General features: G+C 44.7%; 2 protein-coding genes across 8 annotated transcripts; one reads left to right on the top strand and one right to left on the bottom strand.

Moving 5' to 3' along the window:
• Positions 1-528: 528 nt before the first annotated feature.
• On the bottom strand, positions 529-4,418 carry fam177a1 (family with sequence similarity 177 member A1). Of its 6 annotated transcripts, none has more exons than XM_080479602.1 (6): positions 4,029-4,418; positions 2,929-3,025; positions 2,365-2,562; positions 1,875-1,941; positions 1,515-1,612; positions 529-1,426 (listed from the first exon to the last, which is right to left on the bottom strand). In XM_080479602.1, exons 2-6 carry the CDS (start codon positions 2,995-2,997, stop codon positions 1,202-1,204), a joined length of 657 nt encoding a protein of 218 aa, XP_080335728.1. In that variant the 5' UTR covers positions 2,998-3,025; positions 4,029-4,418; the 3' UTR covers positions 529-1,201. The 6 variants fall into 6 exon arrangements, with proteins under 6 accessions (XP_080335728.1, XP_080335726.1, XP_080335731.1 ...); XM_080479600.1 differs by having other exon boundaries at positions 4,126-4,412; XM_080479605.1 differs by lacking the exon at positions 4,029-4,418 and adding an exon at positions 3,190-3,291 and having other exon boundaries at positions 2,383-2,562.
• ttc7b (tetratricopeptide repeat domain 7B) lies at positions 3,897-25,192 on the top strand. Of its 2 annotated transcripts, XM_080479579.1 has the most exons (22): positions 3,897-4,167; positions 7,404-7,558; positions 7,646-7,721; positions 7,818-7,910; positions 8,237-8,400; positions 10,423-10,544; positions 11,551-11,629; positions 12,351-12,526; positions 12,657-12,720; positions 12,815-12,952; positions 13,100-13,288; positions 13,382-13,499; positions 13,780-13,837; positions 14,450-14,522; positions 14,706-14,866; positions 14,970-15,086; positions 15,456-15,553; positions 17,919-17,969; positions 21,322-21,462; positions 22,762-22,964; positions 23,524-23,597; positions 23,694-25,192. In XM_080479579.1, exons 1-22 carry the CDS (start codon positions 4,047-4,049, stop codon positions 23,839-23,841), a joined length of 2,619 nt encoding a protein of 872 aa, XP_080335705.1. In that variant the 5' UTR covers positions 3,897-4,046; the 3' UTR covers positions 23,842-25,192. The 2 variants fall into 2 exon arrangements, with proteins under 2 accessions (XP_080335705.1, XP_080335706.1); XM_080479580.1 differs by lacking the exon at positions 17,919-17,969.
• The last annotated feature ends 2,131 nt before the right edge of the window (positions 25,193-27,323 follow it).

The raw sequence follows: 27,323 nt of genomic DNA, 5'->3' as shown, positions 1-27,323 counted from the left end.
TTCACCACAGACACAATAGGAGCTTAAGGAGCTTAGGATGGCTCAAGCAAGAACACGTGAACACTGAAATCTTCATAAGTCAATCATTTTGCGGTGAAAACTGAAACGATTTTAACATAGGAAAGCATCCTGAGGGAAAATGAATGGAAAGCCGAATCATCACAACAGAAATCTATAGAACTATTTTTGAAGAAAAGATTTTCTTGGAATGCAAATCTTCACTTTCACTGGACAGGATCTATCGGACCGACTCACGCTGGCTTGTAATCTACAACATACTCCACACAAAATAAATACATTTTTAATGTTCAATAAATTACCAGGTCACCAGAGGATGTTGTATGGAAATGTGGTGATCAGATTTTAAAGTGCATGTCAAAAAAATGTGTTTGTTTGAAGACACTTTTACAAGAAGGAAGATTCAAATTAATTAATGACAATAAAACCCCACAGCTGAGTCATGTTTTCTAACATGTTAGAAATGTAGACATGCATACAGTTAAAAATCGAACATTTTCTCTGCAAATATTCAGTTTCTTCAGAACCTTTATTTTCAAAAAATTAACAAACTTAAGATAAGAAACCGTATATCTTTACACAGTATTTACACGTTATAAGAGTAAAAATCAATTCACTTCAACAACTTCATTAAAAGGTCCTTTAAGGCTTCATACACATTTTAAAACTTGCAACACGGAGACTTAATGGCAAACTGGACTGGAGACGATGACGAGTTCCAACAGTAAAGTATTGAGGAAAAACATATTAATGTAATCCTTCACGTGTCAGTGTGATTAGTCGCAGGATCCACGGCTGTACCTCTGATGAGCGTTTGTACATGTGTTAGTCAAAAGCGTTTTTTTTTTTCCCTCAGCTCTACTCGGAGTGCACGTCCGTCTCAGATTAAATGTCGACATCACCACTTGGCTTCACAGAGTGAGTGGAGCCCCAGGCCAGTCTGCAAGTTTTCTGTCCTGCATACATGCTAAAACATCAATGTACATTCACAGGTAAGGCAAGTGCAGCCGCTCCCGAAGCCCTTTTCGTTTCTCCCTGCACTGAGTACTGACACCTTTTATTAGGTTAAAAAAAATAAAAATAAAATAAAAACCCACATCACTGGCCCACACAGCTATCGAGGTGAAGGTTTTTACTGACAAATGTACGCGGGAGGTTAGAGGTTGAGTCTGGGGGGGGGGGTTCAGAAGGGGAGGGGGGACGGAACTCTGTTGGTGTCTGGACTCCTGAGAGGCGGCTCGGGCTCGAGCTCGAAGCTGACGTTGACGAACGAGGCCGCGGACGCCTCCGGCTGCTCCACGGTGGCGTGGTGGAGAGTCCCGTGCTCGTCCTGCTCCGCTCTCTGCCGCTCGGCGAAGCTCCGCTCTGCCTCCTCGGCCAAGCGGTTCTCCTCCTCTTCCTCTTCCTCCTGTCAGAAAAACATGGTGGAGATGTAAAGCTGCTGTGAAGACAGCGGCGAAACTGACACCCGGGACTCAAGGATGTATGTGTATTACCTCTTTCTTGATACGGTAGTACTCATCAATAGCATATTGGTACTTTGCAGAGGTGATGCCGAACAGAGAGGCCAGTCTCTCCCCCATGTAGTCACACACTGTGGAAGAGGACACGTCATTACACTCGGCCCACTACAGTCCAAAAAATAATAATTGTTTGGAAACAAAGATATGAAGAGAAATCTGCAGCAACGGTGTAATAAATGATTCCAGTATTTTTTGTTGAATCCGAGCCACAAAGACTGAAGACAACTTAAGAAAAAAAAAAAAAGGTTGGGGCCCAACCTTGTACTGACTAAAGCTACCAAATGTTTTGTCACATGATAATGTTTGTAGAGACCAAACAATACAGCGCTTTACCCGAGATGGTGCTCGTGGCCATTCTCCACATGTGGAACCAGAAATAGGGACCCCAGGTTAACTTGGACTGAAACACACACAGAGGAAAAAGTGAATCTCAAACAGCACGATGAAGGTCACTTGTTGACTTTCTCATACAAAACAAGTTGAGCGCTGCAGTTTAAAGAGACAGCTGGACATGGTGCTCTTCTTTGACTGAAATAGTCCTTCCTACAAGAACATGTTGTAATCATTTTATATGGTTTATTTTTAATTGTTATTTGAACTTCGGATGATGCCGTTTCTTAACAACCACAGGCCATTCTGTGGAACACATGTCAGGTGGCTGAGAAACTTCCTCGGATGTTTTGAAGTACTAGAACTGCATGGGTTTTTTTTTTTTTTACAAATTCCAGCATATTGAGACCCATGATTGTGTATTAGCCCCGGGCCTTTACATACAGGCTGTGTTGTGTTACAGCAACAAACTCATTTTTAGATCTCAGCCTACCGCATCAACATGACTGACTTCTTTCTTCACTGGCTGCTCCTCCTCCTCCTCCTCTTCCTCCTCCTCTTCATCAGTGCTGTATTCCTCCATGGTCTCTCCACTGGCAAAGTAAATGGTCCTGCGGGGAACCTTCACCTTCCCTTTCCTACCCGTTAGGTCCCCCATCTCCACTTTCTCGAATTCCTCCTCACTCTGATGCTGAATCGAAGCAGAACAGGGCAGAAAGATCAACTCTGAAGCCAAACCAGTGTTAGAAAATGTCGGTTGTATTCCTGGCGTGTTGTTGGCACGAACACGGATGAGTCGTAAATACAACTGAAGAAGTTACTGACCTGATCTCAAATTCCATAGCAAGTTTTCGACTGTTATTCATACACGTCTGTGTGGGGCTGAGCCAAGTAAATTAGAGCACTTAAGAGGATTTCCAAAGCTTCGCTACTTGACTTTAGCTAACTGTGGCTGCTGTTGGTGGTTAGCTTGTCGGCTAAGGAAGTGGAGAGTTTGTTTTCATAAAGAAGCTTTCGTCGCTACAGAATGACAACAGCTGTGTTAATATCGACTCACCTTTTCAATATCCATAGGCTGACCCAAAGAAACGCTGGCATTCGTCAAACACAACGACACTTCTGCCATCTCTGCTCCTCCTTCAGCCCTCTAAAGCCTGGCACACACAATACGGGATTTTCTTTTTAAAATCGTAACAGATCTGGCGACATACACACACTTGATGATCACGAAAGACAAATCGCACAAGATCTTCCTCTTCTGATCTGATAGTGTGTGGTGTGACTGCAGAGCTCACCACACACACACACAAACACTAACCGATTCTTCAGCAGAGTAACCGGCTCTGCACCATAGACTTCTATAAAACTATACATATAGGTCTATGTTCTTCACGCGCAATATTCCAAATCTCGCGAAGTCAAACGTGACTTCCGTGTAAAACACGTTCACTTATATTTTGTGGCGTTCACATAATAACGATTGAAATCACAATATGTGAATGCCTTGTTTATTCGTCCCGATAAAGAAGTCAGAATAATAATAATAATAATAAATATGTGAATTCCGCACCTGAACGAAGCTGAACTGTAATGCCGTAAACTGTAATGCTCCCATCCGCAGTCAGTAGTGAACAAGATAAATAACTTTAATCTGATTACTGGTTTGAAAATAGTAACGCGTTAGATTACTTGTGACTATAACAAGGTAACGGGTTACTAATTAACGCCTTACCGGCATCACTGGTGGCATTCACATAATACAGATTTGAATCACAATATGTGAAGGTATTGTGGCATTCACATAACTAATGAATTAGTCTTTATCAGTTCACGTTGTTTTGTTTATGAACAAAATCAATAAAAAAAATAAAAAAAAGGCAAATATTTTGAAACAGTTTTTGTGGGAAGTCTAAAAACTAGTTTTTGTGTACTGTGGTTAAAATTGATCTACAATATAGTAAAACCATGACTATGTCATTAAACAGTAACTACGGGAGTCCTGGTTTTATTGTGGAGGTGGAGAGCGGAAGTGAGGGAGAGGGAGAGGGAGAGAGAGAGAGAGAGGGAGAGAGAGGGAGAGAGAGAGAGAGGGAGAGAGAGCGAGAGAGAGAGAGAGAGAGAGAGCCCGCGCGCTCTTCCTGCGGTGTTTTGGTCTACCTCGGCCCACACACGAAAATGACAGCGAGGAAGTCTGGCTCCCGGCTGGAGACCGAGATAGAGCGGTGCCGCTCCGAGAGTCAGTGGGACAAGATACCGGAGCTGGTGCGACAGCTCTCCGCCAAGCTCATATCCAACGGTAAGGAAGTCCGTCCGTGCGGCTCCTCCATTCAGCCGCGAGGCCTCCACCGTGGCCTCGGTCCTCGGGACTTCCTGGTGGCGGCAGCCGGCTCTGGGACCTCTCAGCTTGGTGTTCTGAGTCCCGGCCGCCAGCCTCTAAATGTCCGCAGAGATGCGTGACTTTAGGAGGGGCTTGTTTGCGGATTTTGAGGCGCCGTCCACGCAGAGGTCAGGTTAAAAACACGCCCTTGTGTTAGCTGATGTGACACTTCACATCCGGAACTCCCATTCACAAATCTGTCATCGCCTGACAAGCTCGTAACGGGCTTCGGTTGATCGACACAAACTCACTCGGTTACCGTAAAACGTCAGGCTCGTTTCTCTATTTCTGTCCACCATCACTTACAGCTGCACTGCCCGCAAACGTAGAAAAGCCTATTTTCCTCCGAATTCCTATTTATGCTTTGGGTTGAGGATGCGTGATCTCCAACTGGCAGCGTCTGTCCCCATCAGAAGAAGCAACATAACAAACTGTCCCCTCTCTGTTGGGAGTTTGCATGTTTTCCCTGCTTTCTTCAGATGCACTGTAAACACTGCCAATGTGTGTCTGTTCACTGCCATAGTCCCAACCCGCAGAGGCTAATGCTGGTTAATGCATTTCATTTCATTACTATGAGAACCACTAGTGTGATTAATATCTCATATACTGCGGCTGACATCTTCCGAGCTGTATGGCAGCATGTTGTGGTTATTAATGGCCTCTGCCAAATGACAGTGACTTGAGACCCGGCCTGCTGGTAGATTTATTCTTCTATTCAGATTAGACAGTGGCAGCATCCTATAAGGAGTATTATTAAATAGCTGTTATAGATTCTACCTGTCATCCACACATTTTATAAGCGAGAATCCAAAGTCTTCATGTAGAAATCAGACTCAAAGTGTGACACGTGCTCCCAATTCAAGCTGCTTCAAGTCTCGAGTGAAATGTCCACAGTCCTTCATGTCAGCTTCAGCTGCTTCACCGTGATTTAAAGAACTTCCTGTTTCTGCCTTCTGACAAGCTGCACGGTGGAACTGATCGACTTTCCGCTCATTGACAGTGCCAGAATTAATCAGAAGTACTTTGATGACCGTGGTAACACAAAGCTTACATATGTGATTATAAGATTAAGGACATTCAATTTGAAATATAGTGCTTGGGTGCTACTTCTGGAGAAAAGTTGTGGGGTTTTTATAACACGTAAAGATCCAGTTACAAAATGTGTGTTTGTGAATGCGTCGGAATTTGTACACAAAAGAAGCCATGGTTTCTTGCGTCAGGATTGAGAAGACATGACGACACTGAGAAAGATTTAAAGAAATAAAACTTGCCAAATGAAAATGCTTGTTGAACAAGGACCACAAATCCAAGATGGACGGATTGCTTTATTCATGTTGACATTCCACAATCCATGTTAGCACGCATGTGAGCACTTCAAGGAAGTTTTAGTGAGTTTTTTGTGTGTAGTATTCCAAAAAAACGGAGAAAAAAATGTCCCATACCAAGCGGATGGGAGAGGCACCTCATCAAGGAGATCAGCGTCCGTTTGAAGCACAGACACAAAAAGCAAAGCAAAACGTGTGGAACGTTCGGGAAGAGGTTGCTGTGACTTTTGTTGTTGAGTTTTATCATTGATCAACACGTGCATTGGCAGAAGATTTGTTTATTCTGTCATTGGGGATTTATTCGGAAACGGTTAGCCGAATAATTAATAAAAGTCGGAGCAACATATTCCCAAACTTTCCGCACGTTTTGATGTGCTCTTTGTGTCCGTCCTCCCAACACTCGCAGAAAAATAATGATAATATTAATGAAATTAAAGGGCCGTCTAGGATAGTAATCTTTGCGCCTTGCCACTAAGGTAGACACAAGAATAAAGGTATTGACATTACATTGAGGTTTGTCATTCTTTCTGTTGAAACTGTCATCTGCCTAAAGAGCTGTGATATTTCTCTGCCATGTTGGCTTCAGGGTTGGCAAAAGCTGTTGTTTTAATAGTTACTTTTTCACTAAACTCCTCATTAATCCTGCGCTCCCACTCCTCCTGACAGCAACTTTAACGATATTTAGCCTTAAATTCAGGTTAGCTTCAGTCCTGTGAGCATGGTCTTGTGTTAGTGGTTTATCTCGCCCGTTTTGTCGATGATTCGCCTTCATTGTCATTACTTCATGAATGAATTTCTTTCAAGATGCGATGACATCCAGATTATAGAGAATGTCCTGCTAGTTACTGATGTAGCTTCCCCTCAACTCTTCCAATTAATTCATTATCCTTTATTCCAGTAAACAGTAAAGTAACTCTACTTTTTTAGCAAGTGGTCATTTTTACTTGCAAACATGGCATTCAATAAAGTTGTAATAAGATTTCCTGGCCTCAAAAGCTGTATTTGGAGTCGGTTTTCATGGTTGTAACCCTACGTCTGGACTTTCAGCTGTTATGGTTTTGGATTTTATGTGCTGTTGTGCAAGAAATCTGGTGCCTGGGATCAGTAATAGGGTTTTTAAGTATTTCAGCAAGAGATTATCTGAACTCACATATTTTTTCTGCGGCCCACCCCTAGACATTAACCGATCTATAACCACTTTAACTTGTACACTAACCACCAAAAACTACCGAACACGAACCCCAAACCTAACCTGAACGCCCTGGTAACGTCAGCCCTAAAACCACCTATTTACACTTCATGTTATGGGAAACATTGTGGTGCTCAGCATTGGTTTCATGAAATAAGTTGAGAGTAACTCACGAACGTGAATGAAGAGACTTGTGTATAATTCCAGCTGGTATGTGTGAGTACAAATCAGGGTTTCTCTGTAAGTAGCTTTACTCACTGAAATTCCACAGGCTGATGACAAGTAATGGTTTTTCATATTACTTTCATCTTTCATTGAACTTACTTTTAGAGTCACCGTATTGCTAAGATGTCCAACCTGGTCCTGTGGAGCTTGTGTCCTTCATGTTCCAGATATGTCGCTGTTTCAAGACAGCTGAATTTATTTGATGTGTCTTTGCCCAGCCCTGCAGTGGGAGGCGCTCTCTACTGCACTTTGGTCTCATGAGTCTGTTGCTGAAGGTTCTGCTGCTGCTGACCACAACAGTAGATGTGCATTAGATTTGACCGATTTCTAGAATATGCTGTACCTAAGTCTAGCCAGATAAAGTATTTCATGCAGGAAGTGTCAGGCATGCTGACATCTCTGTTATCTGTGTGTAGATGACTTGGGCGAGCTTCTGTTGGGGGAATGCAAGCTCCAGACGTACCTGAAGGAGAATCCCATCAAACAGGGAGCCAGTCCCAGAGGCCCTCGACCTAAACTGGTGGAAGTCAGGAAGCATCTGACGGCTGCTCTTGACCGAGGAAACCTCAAAGTAAGCAACGAGTGAGACGCACAAACCTGTTAGGATAACATGAGACGTGAAGTTGCAGAATGTTATTTTCTATTTTCTCTTCTGAAGGCCGATTACATCCAGGAAGCCAGTGTGTTGATGGCCAAACTGTGCTATGTGGAAGGAGAATACAAAGATGCTTTAGGTAGCCTTCTTACTTCTCACTCATGTTTACATACAGGCTGTGGTAAAGTAGTGAGTGCCGTTGATTTGATGTCTGAAATCCTTCTGGACACAACAGGTCACTACAACCGGGTGAACCTGGACGACCTGCAGCTGATGGGAGCGCCTGTGTACAGGCTGTCCATGATAGCAGAGGCTTATGCAACTAAAGGTATGAACGGTCATCGTTTAATGTCCTTCTTATCCTCACCTCACCTGTACGCCATTCAATGCTCACTAATCTCTGCAGTACTTCTTGTGTCCACGTGGTGGCAGTGCAGGGTCTGATGATGTGAGCGCACCACAGGCTCCTCTTTGAATATCAACCCAGACATATCGCATTCAGTGTTTGTTTTGGAGATCATTTGTCATTGAGAAAGGGCAGTAATCCTTCTGTCAAACAGCAACACAAGCAACCCACAGGAAGGAGTGCCTCCTGGTTCCTGTCACTTATCATTTGCTCCCCTCTTCACCTCCGTGATTTCTCTTTTTCCCCAGGCTTGTGTCTGGAAAAGGTTCCCGCTGCCTCTCCGTCCCTGTCCAATAGGAACACCGGCTCTCCAGCGTCCAATAGGAGTGTGACAGATCGAGAGCAGGACATCATCACCTGCTACGAAAAGTCCGGAGACATCGCATTGCTTTACCTGCAGGAGGCTGAGAAGGTGTGTGTGTAGGTCTGTGGGTGTAGAACTTGTCTGCAGCTCACTCATCGTGACACACAAGCACTCACCAAATATCTCATTAGCACCGGGACTCTCAGCTGTTCTGCCATCTTTGTGGGTGTGTGTGTCGAATGTTCCACTGACAGTCTGTGAGATTGACTAATGTGCTGCCGCCCGTGACGCCAACTGGCAAACACATCTCTCCCTCTTTATTTGAAGAGCTGGTCTGAAGAGTGTGCACAGATTGAGCTGGCAAAGTGAACGCCACAAAATGCTGGAGGAGACCGATCAAATAGTCTCAACACAAATGAGGAAAAAATACAGGAATAATTGGAAGATAGCAGAAACCTACCATACGTTAAATCATTATTATCATTGTGCGATCGAACATCTGTATGGTTGCACAATCAAATTTGCTCTTCACCCACAACAGAGCCAAGAAAAGTGCATACAATGATGAGCATGAACATTTCACCCAACACACCAATACATTAGACTCACGCCAAATACATCATACTTCCAGACATGCCAATCAAGCAACCGTCAAAAATAAACATTTGTACATTCATAAACACCATCTGAAAGGAATAGGAATAAAGATTATGTGCATCACATATAAATAATGTGTACATAAAGACTATCAAAATATATAATGTGCACAATAATAAAGGGGCCACATGTTAAACAATGTGATTAAGCTATGAAACGACAGGAATCGTGTTTCTTGCAGCCCTCAGAAGATATTTGACTCCACTGAACTCACGTTTCAAATAAGTTTGAGATGATTGGACCTCTGACATGGTTTATTATCTTGCTGGGAAGAGCCATCACAAGATGGTTCATCTGGTCGGCTGTTGAGTTTAAACTACGTTCATGTGATACCAAAGTATGCAAAAAAACAACAACATTAAAATCTCCCTACTTGCTCACACCATCAGCAGCAGTCTGAATCACTGACATGAGGTAGGACGGATCCATGCTGTCAAGTTGTTTACACCAGATACTCAGCCGAGCATTTGAGCGTGGCAGCAGAAATCCAGTAAGCCTTTGTCTAGTTTGGGTTAGCTTGTGCGTGACGTAGCCTCTGTGTGCCGCTGCTGGCCGCCAGGAAGTGTCGGCCGCTGTGGTTTTCTGCTGCTGTAGTCCGTCTGCTTCAGCGTCTTGTGTTCACAGATCTCCTGCCTTTTTTAATGACAGAAAGGCAACAGGATCTCAAATAACCTCAGGTTAGACTCAACAGTCGGCCTATAGCCCTCTGATCTCCATCCAGAGAACTGCTCACTCTTTTTCTCTTTTTCACACTTCTACAAAAAAAAAAAAACAACTACAACAAAAAAACACAGTCTGGGTGTGAAAATCTCAGCAAAGCAATTGTAGAACATCCAGAGAAAAACAACCACGCTGTGCTGAGAGAAACGTATGCTCATTTCAAACTTAAGCCGCTTGTCTTAATGCCTCCATGGTTGAATGGGCTGCGGATATGTGATTAACTGGTGAGATTTTTGTTAACAGGTTTGGTCACAGGGTGATCATTTATCAGTGAACCCAATATAAAGTGAAACTGTAATTACAGAGTTCTTAATGAATGAGTCATATGATCATAAAAAGTATTCCTTGAGCCTGTAGAAGCCGGTGGATGGAGCCACCTTTATTCTGGAAGCAGGATTGAAACGGGTTTGTGAGACGATAACAATGGTCATTCAGAAGAACTTTGAATTAATTTGCGGTGACTCCTTCTGGGCCGTGCCAACGAACGCGGCTAAGATCGTAATAAAGCTCTCCGTAAGGGTCGGGTCTGTCCTTTGAGTCTTCATCTGTCTGTAGCTGCATCGAAGGCTGACTCACCACTGTGCAGTATTTTTAGTTAACCCAATTTCTTTTCCTTTCAGCAGCAGAACCCGTTTGTCAGACATGAAAATGAACCTGTCTTATTACAGTGCTGGGGTGCATCACCTGGTCCCCTTTTTAAGAGAAGAGACTTTCAGTGACTTGACGTGTCTTTTCTTGTGTGGTTTTCTGTAGGCGTTGTCAGTGGGGATTCAGAACCGCAGTCCAAAGCCTGGCCCGACCACTCTGGACCAGGAACTGGGCTACTTCCTGGAGACAGGCCTGCAGAGAGCCCACGTCATCCACTTCAAGAACGGGTAAAGAGAGGAAGGACGCGGTTGGGTGTACAGATAGGTAGCTCGTTTGACTCTCAGAACAGTTTCAAACTATCTGGAAAGCCTCGCTCTGACTTAGCTTTTTCAAGTTTCATAAAGGGCATCGGGCTCCCAAACCAAAATCACGAGCAACCCTTTGTGGGCACTCTCCACCCACTTTGCAGTTGTCGTGCTACAAAGCCGCTGACAGGTGGATAAAAGCATTGGGAAAAAAAAGTGTGAATTGAGTTAAGTAACACACGGTCGAGCTCAAAGCGGCTCCCATAGCGCTGCTGTTTTAAGTACAGAAGGACGGGATCAGGGTTGGATGTGCTGCGAAGAAGCAGCAGCTCTGTGGTGAACTGAGTGAAATGTTTGTGTTTTTTTCCTTTGTGGCTGTTTTCGCCCACTATTACCTCATTGTGTTGGCCGTGGATGTTGTGCAGTTTGAGCAAGAAGAAATATAAAATCCCACAGCAAAAACTAATAAGACAGTATATATAGTGTCATCAAGATTACATATTAGAGAGAAATCCAGAAATTCTGTTTTCAAATTAAATTGAATTCAAGTGAAAACAGTATAACAGTTTAATGTATGTGTGTTTGTGGAGCACAGACACAGAAAGCACATTCAAATATGCAGAATGTTCAGGAAAAGGTTACTTCGTCTTTTGTTAACGATTCGGCTAACTGTTTCCGAATACATACAAAGCGGATGTGAGCGGTACCTCATGGAGGAGACGCTGAGATCAGAAGAGAGAGAGGCAGGCATACTACTTCTAGTTTAGCTCTTAACATTGACCGAGTCGGTGACGAAAGTATAACTCGTACTGGAGATGGGAAGCGTTACCGTGGCAACAGAGTCAGAGTTTGAGTGCCTCGAGTTTCAAATACACAAAACCACATTGAGAGGTTTCCCTCATATCAACGGTAAAACACTTATTTCTGAAACAAACCCTTAGATTCCTTACCAGTATTTTTCTTTCTTTTTCCATCTGCGTCACCATAGCAACCTGACACAAGGCGTTGGTCGGTTTCGGGAGATTCTTCGAGCTATTGAGACCAGGACCACCCAGAACCTGCGCATGGTGAGCGTTTCTGTTTTTGACTTTCTATGCTCCGGCTCCTTGCTGGACGACGTTAATGTGTATACGCTTGATATGTTATTTGATGCCACGTGAAGGTATATGAAAGCATATTTTGAGCTTGTTTTAGAGAATTTTATGACTCACAGTTTATTGAAGAACACTGTGACGTTCTCAGTTGTTCTAAAAGGTGCCACAGTGCTAATTTATGTGTTTTTATAAACAAAGAAAACTGACTAAAAATAACTGTATTTCAGCAGGAGAGGAGAGATACAGGTTGCGAAAGCCCACAAGCCACTATAACAGAACTTCTTTAAAACCCACTCACCACCTGTTATACTACTTTAAGAGTCTGTAATTGGACACCAGCTTCGGTATTTTTTGACGGCTGCTGTGTCTGATTGCAATGGATGCTTTTTATTTTATTTTTTAATAAGGTTTTTTATTAAGTGACAAAAAAGTGAGTCTTTAAGCTGAGCTGGCATCGAAACATTCTCTCGATTTACTGTTATAAGAGTGCTAAACTACGCCTTCTTCCATGGAGATATAAAATACTTCAGTAGAGTTCTAGATTTGGTGGATTCTGTTTGTATTACTTATAGAAAGACCTACGTTTAGTCTGTTTATATCTGAACAGTTCATATTATTACTGTTATGTTTGTGCTGGAGTGTACTCACTAAGTGTGTGTACGTGTATGTTTGTGTCATCTATACGTGGATGCAGACAATAGCCAGACAGCTTGCTGAGATCCTGCTGAGAGGAATGTGTGAACAGAGTTACTGGTCCCCTCTGGAGGACCCACCCACAGTGTCGCCGCTGGACGATCCCACACGCCAAGGACACACTCAGAGCAAGAATTATAACTTGAGCCGACGCCCACGAGTGTACTCGGGAGAGAAGTAAGTCACGCCGTTGTGTGTTCGTCGCCGCTAAACTTGGAATATAGTGGAACATAAACAAGCAGGGCTGTGAAACCAAACGTACTTTTTCCACCTCCATCGTCTCCCTGACACTCTCCTCTGCTCTCAGTCTGTTTTGCCCTCAGGAGAACACCGAGGAGGCTCTGCTGCTGCTGCTTATCAGCGAGTCCATGGTAAGACACAAACACCTCAGAGTGCTACACGCTCTGCTCAGTCGAAATCGACGGGGCGTCATCGTTTGTGTGTGCGTTTATTTGTGTGTTTCAGGCAAATCGTGACGCTGTCCTGAGCAGAATCCCTGAACACAACAATGACCGGATCATCAGCCTCCAGTCCGCCTCTGTGGTGTACGACCTGCTGACTATAGCTCTGGGCAGGAGGGGGCAGTATGAGATGCTGTCGGAGGTGAATGATCCCTCTGTGGGCTTTGTGGTCACAATCACAGTGATTGGATCAGATGGACTCTTATTTCACACAATACAACCACTTGACATTAGGTTATTTTTTTCACTATGCTAAATACTGAACATTTCCTCTCTGTGATGCCTTCAGTGTTTGGAGAGAGCTATGAAGTTTGCCTTTGAGGAGTTCCATTTGTGGTACCAGCTCGCCTTGTCTCTCATGGCAGCCGGAAAATCGGCTCGAGCTGTTAAAGTCCTGAAGGAGTGCATTCGCCTAAAGCCCGACGACCCCACCATCCCGCTGCTGGCTGTCAAGCTGTGCATCGGACCTCTGCACTGGGTGAGGCCGCAAGGATGAACATCATCAGTATCAAACCTCACACTTTCTTATTCTGCTGATCATCCTCACCTCCCTCTGTCGGTCACTTTGCAGCTGGATGAAGGGGAGTGCTTCGGTAAGATGGTGATCGAGATGGGAGAGAAAGCAGCTGAATTCAGGGCCAAAGGCTACTTGGCCATAGGTTTGGTTTACAGCCTCAAAGCTACAGATGGTAAGAACAACATTGGTACATGTTTGTGTATCCAGCATGTTTATTCAGAAGTTGGAGCTTGGAAATATGTCATGCATGCTTTTCTTGCATTTTCTTAATGAAGTAAACTCAGTAAAGTAAAATAAAGTAGACACAGAACAGCCCCCAAGGCACTTTGTCCCAAAGAGGACTGGAGAATACCAGACCTCTTTGAGACGACCTTGTAAACCCTTTTACCCCATTCCCGTTAAAATGTTCATCAGATCGTGTTTTTGGTTTTTTTTGTCTTTGAAACTGTCAGCATCATTACGAAGCATGCAGGAAGACTACCAGAGGAAAGCTTTGGGAGCGTTCCAGAGGTTTGTGCAAAGCCGCAGTACTGTGCTTTTCTCTTTGCATCCGTGCTTCACTCTGAAACGGTTAAACTGGTTTTTGTTTGTCGTGCAACAATCCAGGAGTGGTTACTGCCCTCCCCGGACATTGTATTGATTTTTTTGAAGTACTGTCATAAATGCTATGCAGAAGTTGATCCCCACCCTACATTTGAGTCATCCTGTATCGACAAACAAGCTTGTGCCTTATTCACAGCTGTTAAACTCAACATGCATGATACTGGAACAACTATGGAGTTTAAATAATCCCTCAGCAGGCGCAAAGCTTGATCATCTGCTCATGTATGTTCTACAAGCAGCAGTTATCAATATTTAGCACATGTATGACGCTCCAGTATGCTCGACTGTACCCTATATAAATCTTTTACCTTCTTAAAGTGATGCGTTGCACATGTCAGAAGGTTTTAACAGCTTGTGATGTGATCTGTGTCTGTGTGTGTGTTTTCGACCACTTCCTCCATTTTGCTGCTGCCTCGACTGTAATTTGCCCACGGCAATCTTTCAAAGTTTCATGTAATCTCATTTAATCTTTTATTCTGCACATTTCAACACAAAATGCATTTTTCTCCTTCCCCGTAGAGCTCAGAGTCTGTCTCCTACGGACCATCTAGCAGCCTTCTACCTGGCTCTGCAGCTCGCCGTGTCCAGACAGGTAACAAACACACTTTTATAGTGTTTAACAGCCACAGTCAGTACACGTCTGATTGAAGCACAGAGGTTTAGGACATGGCTAAAGAGGTTTCATGTTTTTTGTTTTGTTTTTTTATATGGTGTTCTTCATCCCAATTATTGCGAAAAACCTGTAGATTATGTGTGTGTGTATGTATGTGTGTAGATTCCCGAGGCACTAGGTTACGTTCGACAGGCACTGCAGCTTCAAGGAGACGACGTCCACTCCCTTCACCTGCTGGCCCTGCTTCTGTCCGCACAGAAACACTACCACGATGCTCTCAATATCATAGAGATGGCTCTGTCTGAGTACCCCGAGAACTTTAAGTAAGTCTCTCATCCTACTTTAAAAAAATAAAATAAAATAAAAATTTACTCAGGAAAACAACTCGTGTTCATCTCTTCTCTGTGCGTTGGTTTTGTGCTGTAGTCTGCTGTACACAAAAGTGAAGCTGGAGGCAATGTGCAGAGGACCAGAGGAAGCTTTGCTCACCTGTAAACACATGCTGCAGATCTGGAAGAGCTTCTACAACCTCACCAACCCCAGGTACACACACGTACGCACACGTCCTATACACACAAGTGAAAGCTGAAGTTAAGTCTACTTATGGCCACACACATCAGCTGGAAATACTTTCTAATACTCACCTGATGTTTTATTCAAGCACTCGGGTATTAAGAAGTCATTTTATAATTTAAGACAGGTATTAATATTAAGTTTGTGAGGGGGGAAAAAAAAACATTGATACCTTAACATTGCATCATTATGTGAGGTGACTGTTAATCTATTCCTGAAAACAGTGTATGGATTTTTATTGGATATGTGAATTTATCTTCTGAAGCAGTAAAACCATGATCTATAAATGTCTATTTACCAAGACAGGATTGTGTTTTTCTGACCGTGTGTTTGTGTTAGTGATTCGGGGCGTGGCAGCAGTCTGTTGGACAGAGCCATAGCAGATCGACGACAACTCAACGCCATGACTTTGCCTGACTTCAGTGACCCTGAGACTGGTAGGCATGCACACGCAACACTATTCTCCCGGGTGTCTTTTATGCTCGTGGGAAATCATCTTTTGGCGTAAAGGGTTTGATGGCGAGGAGGTCGTGGAACAGAGAAACATGGCTGCTTCTTCCCTTCTCATTGTATTGATCTGTTCTCCTCTCACACTGTGAACACAAAACAAACTTGTTGATTTTCTGTGACGTGTGCGCAGATCCAGTAGCCTGTACTCATTTCCTTTTTTCTTCTTCCTTGATTTGATTGCACTCATCTCTCTTTCATTTCCTCTGTTGTAGTCTCAGGTTCCTCCTCCTCCCACTCTGGTTCCGAGCCAGTCTCCCCCATCTCCCCATCCACCTTCTCCACCTTCTCCACCCTCTCCTCCCTCTCCTCCCTCTCCTCCCCTCTGTCATCTCCTTCCTCCCCGGTCTTAGTCCTCCAGCCTCCCCCTCCCCCCAGAAACCCACCCTCGCTACCTACTTCTCCTCCTGTTTCCCCCCTTCCTCCTCCTCCTCCTCCCCTTCCTCCTCCCCCTCCCCCTCTTCCACCCATCAAGACCAGGACTCTGTCCTTTTCCAACCACGTGGCTCTCCGCCAGCTCTCCTCCAACTGTAATCTACCTCCACGTCCGCTCGGCCCGTAGCATGGTGTGGAGAGTTTTGCCGAAAGCGAGGGCTGCGGCGGGTTCTTGTCCGATTTGCTCAGTGGTTAATAATTTGCATGATTAGTGCTGCTCTGGTGATTTGTGCCAAACTGAGCTCAAAGAAAGCGACTATAACCTTTGTAGCAATAATAACTTGCGGCTGCTTCTAATCACAGGCTCTGAAGTTGGACCACTTTACCTGGTGTGGCCTGGTGTGGCCTGCTTTGCACCAAGTCAGAAACACTCACGCATCAACTGTGAGGTCTTTTTTCGCAGTTAACGCCACAGCAGTCGGCTTCCTTTTTTTTAAAAAAAAGAAAGGAAAAACCTGAGAACCGAGTACAGGTCTCGTATTCATGTTCACAGATTTTACTGTGCGTTTCTAAGTAAGTTGCAAAATACCTATTTCCACATGGAAATTGGAAAATGTCATACAATTTCAAGAAAATATTTCTAAATGCACTTTAAAAAAACAAAACAAAAAAAAAAAATATCACCGTCAACGCGTAACTGGCAGGATGTTAGTAGCTTTATTAACCAGTAATATTCCAAGTTCCCAGCAGCGTAAATCCATCAGTAGTGTGAAGTGTAGAACTCAAGCCGTGATGTGAGCACAATAACACCACTGAGGTCTGCTCCATCTTGGCATGTTCACAAATAATTTCTCATTTTCATGCCACAAATTCTTTGGCTCCTTCGTTTGTAAATGCAATATTTGCTTTTTTTTTTACACTTTTATTGACTGACATGAACAAGATCAGGGTTACTGCATAAACGCTCAGCAGGTACTTTCTGTTCCTTTTGGTTTAGTCTTATTTTTTTGGGACGCATTCTAATAATGAACCCATACTACCATGCATCATAAATCCATGGCAGCCAGTCCAGATTGCTTTCTATCCTTTATAGATTGATCTCAGGTTTCCTTCAATGCTTTCATTACATTTGTTACTCTCCTATAAACTGTCAGCTCAGGCCTAACTGTCATCATGCATTACCTGCGGAATTTACACTCAGCAAACAAACAGCTATCATAGAGCCCTGCTCTACCTTTAACGTCACTGAAATCGTACTCCATCTTGATTTGAATGGCACACCATCACGAGGAGAGCGTTTGAAACTAAACTAACTCCTGTGGAGTGTTGGATGAGCTAATGTCAGACTTGCTGTAAAGACGAGCTTGTTGACACACACGAGGGCGGCTCAGTTCACCTGCTGCAGGCAAGTTTGAGACTTAAACACACTAATGGGAGGATTTCGGGATCAGTCAGGTTCTCATAGTGATTTTACAATAAATGCATTTTTATTTATTTATTTTACAAATGACAGTTTTCACATCTGTGCTGTATCGAGAGTTGATTTTTTTGTTTCGTTTCTTTTTTTTTTTCTGTGAGGATTTCTCCTCTCAGCCAGCTCTCGAGTTTGAGCTCCATGTCATCGGTGAGCAATATCATGTACAACTGGTACATTTTTACCAAGTATCATGACGTGTAAAAGACGACTTCTTTTAAATGTATTTAAACAGACTTGAGCACTAAAAAGACCTAAAAGGAAGCAGCTTGTGGTCTGAAAGAACACCGTGAAGAAGGGAAGCCTCCTCGTCCTCCTCTCCTGTGGAAATTCTCTTTTCCTGCCATATTATTTCGGGGTATTTCTTCTCTGTCTTCTCCTCTCTTTCACATATTAACAGTCGTCTTTCTGTTCCCCCCCCCCCATCCTTCTGGTTTTTTTCCAAGGCGGCCTTCAGGACGCTAACACTCTTGGTTTTTCCTCCATGTTTTCTGTTTGTAAGTAGCCATCTAACCTCCATCCGACCTTCCCCTATCCATCCATCCTTGAACCTGCCGACCCTCTTCCCCTCCAATGAGTTTCAGATAAATGTGCACAAGGGCAGAATGTACATATATCTCGTGCTATCACGTTACGTCTGCAGCCAGTTTCCACCAGAGTCGTTTCTCCATTGTCTTGTTGTTCTGTGAGTTAAAGGAATACAGCGACCAGGAGGAAGCCGCCACTGCTGGGACATATTCTCTGAAAGCTATCGCAGTGGAACAGCAGAAAAAGGAAGCGATGTTTAGCTGACACTGTTAACAAGACAATGACATTGTGGGGTTGAAGTTTTTAGCCTCCTACGTAAAGCATAAACAAAGCGACAGTTCGTCAGAAAACAGGATAAGTAGCAGCTTTCTGCGAACTGCATCTGTAATTCTTGACAGACACTAACTGTGCTGCAGTCATGAGGCAAGTGTGATTACACACAGAGATCGGCGCAAAGAAAATGCATGTCAAACTGTTATGTCCCCAAAAGTGTAAATTGGGTTATTTGTAAATACAAAGTAAAACCAAGAAGCTTGGTTGAGGACAGGATGACATCTAAATCAGGGATAGACAAACAAGGACGTACAAAAACAACATTGAACCGTGGGATCAAGTAATCAAAAGTAAATTAGAATCCTTCTTACAGTAAACGTACATTATGCAGTGCGTAAAAGAAGCAGTAGTGAAAGTGATAGCTGGAGCTCACGACGGCTTCCAAAAAACAAACTTTGTGACGACTCACCTGTCGCACACAAGATCATCTGCTGTCAGTTCCTGAAAAACAGTCTTAAGATCAGCCAAAAGCAGATACTTCCCTGTTATTAAACGCTATTTTAAGACCATGGGTGCAAAGACGTGGGCGTTAACTGTTGAAATGTATGCAATATGAACATCTAGTCCAGTGAGTCATATGTAGGATACTTAAGCATGGTACCTATTAGTGTCTAATCAATTTTTGAGAGAAATCCAGCAAAAGAGAATATTTTTTCCACGTGGGAAGTTGAATAATGGTACTCGCAGAAGTTTATTCCCTCAGAATTCAAACCCTTAAAGCCCTGCAATGTCCTTTAATCGCACGCCGGGGTATTTTGTCGAGTGTATTGTGTAGTGTTTAAATGAAAGATATTCTGAAACCAGCTTCTTCACTGAATTATCCTGTGGAAAACTTTCAAGGGGAAATTCTGCAACTTTTTGTTCACGTGTTCAGTGTTAATCAAAAACGAACTGAATACTTTTTTTTTTTGTCACATTCAGTCTTGACAGAGAATAGCGGCGTACATCTGTGACAGTCATTCTTGTTCTGCTCCCGTGCGTCACTGTATTCTTTTAATTCAGCGAACAGCTTTAGTCCACATGTTGCTGTGTGATCTCTTCATCAGGCACGAGCCACTGCCAGAGCTTCGTTAGTGATCTGCTAGGATTCTTTCACTCCCGGCAAACTGCTTTGTCTTCCTGCAGCTGGCGCCGCCGATTGAAACATGTATCGCAGTCACAAAATGGCACAAATGAAAAAAAATGCACACGGAGGCATACAGCACCACTCCGGGCCCTCTTTCACCAGCTGCTTCAAACTAATAACTGACTTGACAGGCGGCGTGTTCTGTCACTCTCGAGGCGGCGTGACTCACACTGAGGAAAAAGTAGAAGGGGCGGATGTAGGAGAGCAAAACATGGAGCTAAATGGAGAGATTAATGAGAAGCTTCCAATTATCCCAGACGCTTTCGTTCCTCGAGAAGATTTCTGCGTTCATCAATCCGAGGTCAAGTTGGGCAGATTTGCGTGTCCTGCTTTAATGTGACGTCGCTGAACGCACGACATCTAATGAATAACTCCTCACAGAGCGGCCCTTCAAAACAGGATCCGCAACTTCAAATGCGTTTTTGTTGTGCGAGAGAAAGAGACATCCTTTTGTCATTTCCCCCGGTCCACTTATCTGCAGAGCACTCCGCCTCTCTATCTCTTATACACACACACACACACACACACACACACACACACACACACACACACACACACACACACACACACACACACACACACACACACACACACACACACACCCTAAGCTTTAATAGTCAAATCCTCGCCCTTTATCCCATCTCGGTCATCTTTTACGCATGGGGGCTTTCTCTCCCTGAACGCAGTTCATGTCAGAGAGGCGAAGCAGGAGCCACTAGAGGAGAGCAGAATAACAAGAGAAGAGAACAGAGAGTGTTTTTGTTTTTTTTCTTTAGCTGAGATCTCCAGTCATTTTACATTCAAAATATTACGGGGGGGACAGATGAGATGTTTAGATATGTCATATGTGGCTTTTTAAAATGATCAGATTGATTTGCAGGTTTTCTTAAGATAAACACGATTCCCGAGAAACTCTTTTTAACTCCAGTTTTTGTTCTGTTGACTTATCTCCACGATCTCTCCATCGACAGCTGCACTTATCAGCTTTTTGTTGTGAAATCATTCTTCAGCGTTCCTGTGTCTTCACACGTTTTTTAGGTGCAACTATTTAAACACACTATGAGAACATACTGTATGTGAACTTTCTAACACCAGATTGTGTGAGGTGCGAGTTACCGTTGGGCGTTCGTGTGTGTTCTCTGAAAAGGTCAAACCACTTACAGATATTGGACTCACGAGGGCATCTATGTTTGTGTAAACAGAGGCCTGAACGCCATGCTTCATTCATGTGTTCAACCCGCGACTGAACCCTCTGAACTCATTACCGCTGTTCCCCGTCTGAGGAAGAAGATGGTCGCTACCGTCACCACATCCGCCCTCAAACTCCTCCCACCTAAAAAAACCCCCCAAAAAACAAGTCTCTTTAAATGCCACAAGACCTCTGAGGTGGCTGTGAAAGTTCTTTGATCACATCATGTTTTGCTTTCACGCGTCTGCGCCGTCTTCCCGTAGCGATCTGATGTCACTTCCACAAAGAGCGACCGTCAGGGAGAAACTTCAGGTAGCGACTAATGAGCGCAGTGACGCGGTACATGCATGAGAGGTGGTTAACCAGGGCCGTAACACGGTGTGCTGCAGAGTGTGTGTGTGTGTGTGTGTGTGGAATGGTGTGGCCTCATGAAAGCCTTCTGTGCTTCAAGCAGGAAGTTGTGTGAGCTTCGAGCCGGGAGCTTTTCACTCCAACCAAAGACCGCAGGCGAGACTGAGAGGCTCCCGGTTCTCCCCGACGCCGTGACGTCTTTGGTTGAGTTGAAACTCCTGCGTAGTGGCACATGGCTGACTAACACCGCTGTAGTGGTTAAATCTCCCCGAGTCCCTCACGCGACGAGCGCCGCTGACTCTTGGCCTGTCCGCCCCTGCAGGTTCGGTGCACGCCACTTCCATCGCAGCCAGCCGCGTGGAGCAGGCTCTGTCTGAGGTGGCCTCCTCCCTGCAGAGCAGCGCCCCCAAACATGGACCGCTGCACCCCTGGATGACCCTGGCGCAGATCTGGCTGCACGCAGGTCGGTTTTGATGCATTGTCACACATGGAACACGATGTTCAAATCTGTTTTGTTTTTTTTAGTTTTTTACACAAATAGAATCAAGTGAAACTTACTGGTGCCTTTAAATATCTTGAAATGGTTTGAATACTAAATAAGAGTCATCAGATCATCAGGCTGTATGCTTGTGTAATGTCATGAGATTAGTATCGCTCAACTAAAAGGAAAAATGATTGGTGATTTGACAGATGGTAATCACAAAAGTCAAATCACCAGTAATGTATTATGGTAAATAAAATACTGATGAATACTGAGCTGATGAATAAATCCAGTTGGCTTGTAGGAGAACAAATCACACTGGTAGTGTCTTGCTTCCCATACATTTTGAATTGAAAGCTGGATTTATCTGCATTACTGGTTGTTTTATGCATCGGTTGCATGTTGGCGAGCTGTGAGCGCCGTGTGACTTCAGTTCCTGATTTGCCAACTTCCTTCCAGTCAGAATTTGCTAATAATGGATTACAGCACCCAGCAGCTCTTCTTGAATGAAGGTTATTCTAGTTTGATTTAATAAGAGCGGCCCAAGAAAAGCAGATCTGATATGCTGGAATATAAACTGATGCACTGCGATATGTATAGTATGTTCTTATTCTTAGTAGTACACAGACATACTCTGCAGAGACGCTTTATGTCTCCTCCAGCTGCCAGACTCAGACCTGCAGATGGTGGCACTGTTTTAACCACATCCACATCATCATCATCATCATCCTGTGAGCAGCGACTCCACCAAACAAACAGACATGAGCTCATCCTGATTTCGCTGGGATCAGCTTGCAGCGCCACGTTAAAGAACGCTTTGATTAGATATGTATTCGATATTCGATTTCCCCTGGCAGCGCCCTGGAGCCCCGCTTCTTATTTCAGCATCAGCAGCAGCAGACACTCGAAACGCAAACAGATGGCAAAGAGTGTGTGCAGACACACACACACACACACACACCCACACACATGCAGAAACAGAGATAGTTTGTGTGGATCTGTCCCCCTGCTTCCTCTGAGGTGGCCATTTCCAGCTCAGCGACACAGCTAATGGAATCAGCCAATCAGGGGACAGACAGATGAAGTTTAAACTCATTTCCTCCGTCTGCGTTCCGTCTCCATCGCCGCGGCACAATGGAAGCACCAGACGACCTTGACGCAGAAAAAGGCTTTTGCTTCCGCAGTACTTTGATTTTTTCCATTTCTCTCTCTCTCTCTCTCTCTCTCTCTCTCTCTCTCTCTCTCTCTCTCTCTCTCTCTCTCTCTCTCTCTCTCACGCAGCCGAGGTGTACATCGGCATGTCGAAGCCAGCCGAGGCCACGGCGTGCACGCAGGAAGCCGCCAACCTCTTCCCCACCTCGCACAACGTGCTGTACATGAGGGGGCAGATCGCCGAGCTGAGGGGCAACGTGGACGAGGCCAAGCGCTGGTACGAGGAGGCGCTGTCCATCAACCCGACCCACGTCAAGACCATGCAGAGACTGGTAAACGCCCACGCTCACAGTCACATGCTCCCGCCTTGTGTTTGGCCCCTCGAGGGCAAAACAGATTCCCTCCTCGCCGCCGGCGGCGTCTGCACAGCCCGAGGACTTAGGCCTTATTTTTTTTTATGCAATTAGCAGTCATCCTGTGGGACAAGTCTTTCTGGAAGAGAGGAGATGGCGTCCCCCTCTTCTTTTTGTTTTGTCTTCTCTTGCGACGCCACACTTCACAAACCAGCCGAAATCCAAAGCCTCCAGAGCTGCGCCGCGTCAGGGCCGGCTTACTCTGCCCTGCCACCCCGAAACTGAATAAATAAATGATCGTTTTCTTAGTAAGAAGCTGCTGATGTCGCATTTTCACACCTCTGGATTGAAACACATTTTCCCCAACTTTAAAAAGCGTGTCGACAAATGAAGGTGACATAAGCATTGGAATGACAGTGATCATTCGCAGTCAGTCAGTCACTGGCCCCATGTAGTGCGTTTTTACAGTTTCTGTGTAAGTTGAGCACGGAGTCGTTGAATGAAAAGCTGACAGTGCGTCTCCCGTCGGCCTCCCCAGGGTCTGATCCTCCACCAGCTGCTGCGCTACAGCCTGTCGGAGAAGGTCCTCAGAGATGCCGTGCAGGTGAACAGGTACGCCGTGCTTCTTCTGCCGGAGCTACTTATTTCCCACCTCTTTCCTCGCCCCGCTCTGCTCTCACGTCGTTCTCTTGTGCGTCTCCTCCTCAGCACGGCTCACGATGTGTGGAACAGCCTGGGCGAGGTGTTGCAGGCTCAGGGAAACGCTGCCGCCGCCACCGAGTGTTTCCTCACCGCCTTGGAGCTGGAGGCTAGCAGCCCCATCCTGCCCTTCACCATCATCCCCCGAGCACTATGAGACACACACACACACACATACAGTTAACGCCTCAGTACTGTAGCACAGTTGCACAAATTGCAGACTCGCAAACTGCACACACACACACATAAACACACTATTCGCACGACACACTTTCAAACAGACTGTATATCAATATGAACTTTACAAACGAACAGACACAAAAAGCTTCCCTCCGCACCTTCATTTGCGTGCCTGCGTCCGTGCATGTGCTCCATCTGTGTGTGTGTGTGTGTGTGTGTGTGTGTGTGTGTGTGTGTGTGTGTGTGTGTGTGTGTGTGTGTGTGTGTGTGTGTGTGTGTGTGTGTGTGTGTGTGTGTGTGTGTGTGTGTGTGTGTGTGTGTGTGTGTGTGTGTGTGTGTGTGTGTGTGTGTGTGTGTGTGTGTGTGTGTGTGTGTGTGTTGCCAACACGTTTACTGTGCGCCGGCGTGTCGTGTGCGGTCGTTCCCAGTGTGCCGTTCGTGTGCACGTCTTGTGTCATCCTCGTTTAAAACCAGGTAAAATAAGATTTAGATTGAGTCACCGCCGTGCGCTCACAAGCTGAAGATTCTGTTTACATGTTACCGAGTCCAAAAATACACACACACACACACACGCGTTGCTGTTCACATGCAGAGGATGAACGCTGGTTCAGAAATGATCAGCAGGTCACTGAGGAAACAATCAGTCCAGTATAAATGCCAAAACTCGGGATGCATTCACACGCACACAGAAAGTCTGATTCAGAGTCTCTGTTGGGGGGGAGGATTCACTTATGGATGGAACCCGGAGCGCTACCAGGTGGGAAATTCCCATTTGATAGCACTCAGTCTGGAGTCGGTTCATTGTAAGTCTTAAGGGTCTTTCCTTTCTCGGTTGCCTCTAATCATTTGGCAGCCTGAGCTGATAAATCCGCAGCCGCCTGTTTTCTTAGATTGTGCCGACGTCACTTTAGAACAGCCGATCATGTGACATTTCAGGAGCGTTCAACAACTCCAGGGGTGAATCTCTGAGGAAGCTGTCGGTCCCCCCCCCCCCCCCCCCAAATTTTTTTTTAATTTCTGTTGCATTAAAATGCTCCCTCTGTGATCGTCTGTTTCCTGCCACATAATTCTGTTTTTGGGTTTTTTTTTTCAATTCTGATTATAAATACAAAGATTTACTGTTGTATATTTGATTGTTCCTAGTGTATCATTCTTGTTATGTTAGAGAGTAAATTATAATTCTATTTTCTGGAGCGCGATGTTACTGAGATGCTGTGTAAAGAGGAGGAACTGACGTCCGTCTGTGTGACGCTCGGTCAGTCCTTGGTGCTGTAAATGAATGACTGAAAGTACAATGCTAGTAATGACCCAGACAATAAAAGTGACTTAAAAAAACAAAACAAAAGAAGTGGTTGTTTATGTTTTTTCTGGACCGGATAGATTTATTTTTTTGTTTTTGGGTGAACCTGTGTGTGGTATTTCCCCCAGCTTGTGACCTCGAGGGTGGGGGGGCAGCGGTGTGTGTTACCGTCTCCGGTGTGTGTCTGTCAGAGGAGAGGCGTGTCCTCCTTTGTGTGTGTTTTTCATCGGAGGATTTCACCATCGACAGGTTTTGTCCAGAAGTGTCAGGAAGCCACAGTTGACTCTCTCTCTCTCTCTCACTCTCTCACACACACACACACACACACACACACACACACACACACACACACACACACACACACACACACACACACACACACACACACACACACACACACACACACACACACACACACACACACACACACACACACACACACACACACACACACACACCCACCAGCCTCCCCGGGGTTCCAGCTCCCTGCTGGACTCTCGGGTGTCACGATCACTTAGTTTCTCTGGAAGGTCGCTGCCGGGCCCCGGGGACACACGCGGTGCCTGCGTTGGCCTTTTCATGACACGCCGAGCGCCTTAATGCAGATTGTAATACCACTGGTAGTTAAGATCCAGTGGGAAATGTTCTGCATTTTTATTCTAATACTCAAGATATATTATTGGGATTCTCTCAAAAAATTCAGGAACAGTTCCTAAAAGTTTGATTCTCGAGCGATATATTCTTTCCATGTGGAAATTGCATGTTCTCTCACAGCCTGAAAACATGAAAACACAACATAATAAACACCAAAATACATTTGAGGTTAATTGCCAAATCCTTTAGTTCTGATTTCTTCTTTGTTGGTGCGATTAACTGTGTGAGGTTGCTAAAAAAAAAAAAAAGCAAATCGAATGTGTCAATCTTTTCATCTAATAAAACAATTGACCTGTGCAGTGGTTCGCACTGTCGCCTCACAGCCAGAATACGCTCAGTTCAAATCCAGGCTTGTTAGGATCCTTGTGTGTTTCTGCCAACACGTTATCATTTTATGCTGCGCTGTTTCTTTAAAGTGTATTTCTAATGATTTTTTTTATTTTTATTTTAGTTCTTGTTTGCTGATGTGAAGCACGTTGCTGCTAAAATGTGCTTCCTCTTCTTCAGCACCACTTCACCGTGACCAAACTTGGTATGAAATCTGAAGATGTCTGTGGATGATATTTTGGTCGGATCGACGTTGCCCGTGAGTGGCAGCTGTGTCACAGTAACCAGCTCATAAAGGGAACCACGTTATGCTGCAAATTACAGATGTTTGTGCCGTTCCTGGTTTGAGCTCATGGTCAGGACAGGTTTTTTTTTTTTTTTTTTCCAGTGCATTATATCTAGAAAATACACACACGGGACTGTAAGGATTCAGGAAGTAGGTAAATATACCGACACCATTTGAAGCATTATTGTGCAGTATAACTGTGACGCCTTAGAGACTTTTTAATTTGTCACTGTACCGGAAGCAAATTTTAAATAATCGCCACGTTTAAGTGTCTTTTTGCGAGTCACATTTGCAGGTGGATTGCATTTCTGCGGATGTGAGGAGCTGGAAACTGGAGTGGACGCTCACTAATAGAGAGCAGAGCACCAAGCTATATTAATACACTTCAGACGGTTACGCAACTCCAGTTAGTGTGTGTTTAAGAGAGAGATATCCAACACCTCCCACTCTTCTTCCCCATCCCTCTCTCCCTGTCTGCCTGTCATCAGTCTTAGGACGTCCTCCAAACCGACGTCCACCAGTACACGTTTAGTCACGCTGGTACTTGTGAGAAAAGATCTTCACCTTCTATTGTCTTTTAACCTGTTTATCCCTCCTCTCCTCTAACTCCTGTTTTCTGCTGCCTCTTTTACCCATCCTGTGCCTGGCTCTGTTGCCTAGCAACATATCATCCGCAAAGACATCGTGGAGCTTGAGGAGTCCTTGTGACACACAGACACAGGTTTCATGGATGGTGTCGACAGTGCCTGATCCTCCGATGATGGCCGACTCGTTCTCAGCTCTAAATGTGGCCGGCAGGCTTCCACTTCGCACACACTTCACGAGTCGGGTCTGATGAGTCACGTTAACCCCCCCCCACACACCCACAAAAACACACAGATCTGCAGCCGTG

Source organism: Lipophrys pholis (assembly GCF_963383615.2).
Source record: "Lipophrys pholis genome assembly, chromosome: 14".
In the NCBI taxonomy this organism is placed as follows: domain Eukaryota; kingdom Metazoa; phylum Chordata; class Actinopteri; order Blenniiformes; family Blenniidae; genus Lipophrys; species Lipophrys pholis.
The sequence above is the reverse complement of the archived record's forward strand: the minus strand, read 5'-3'. Positions and strand labels throughout refer to the sequence as shown.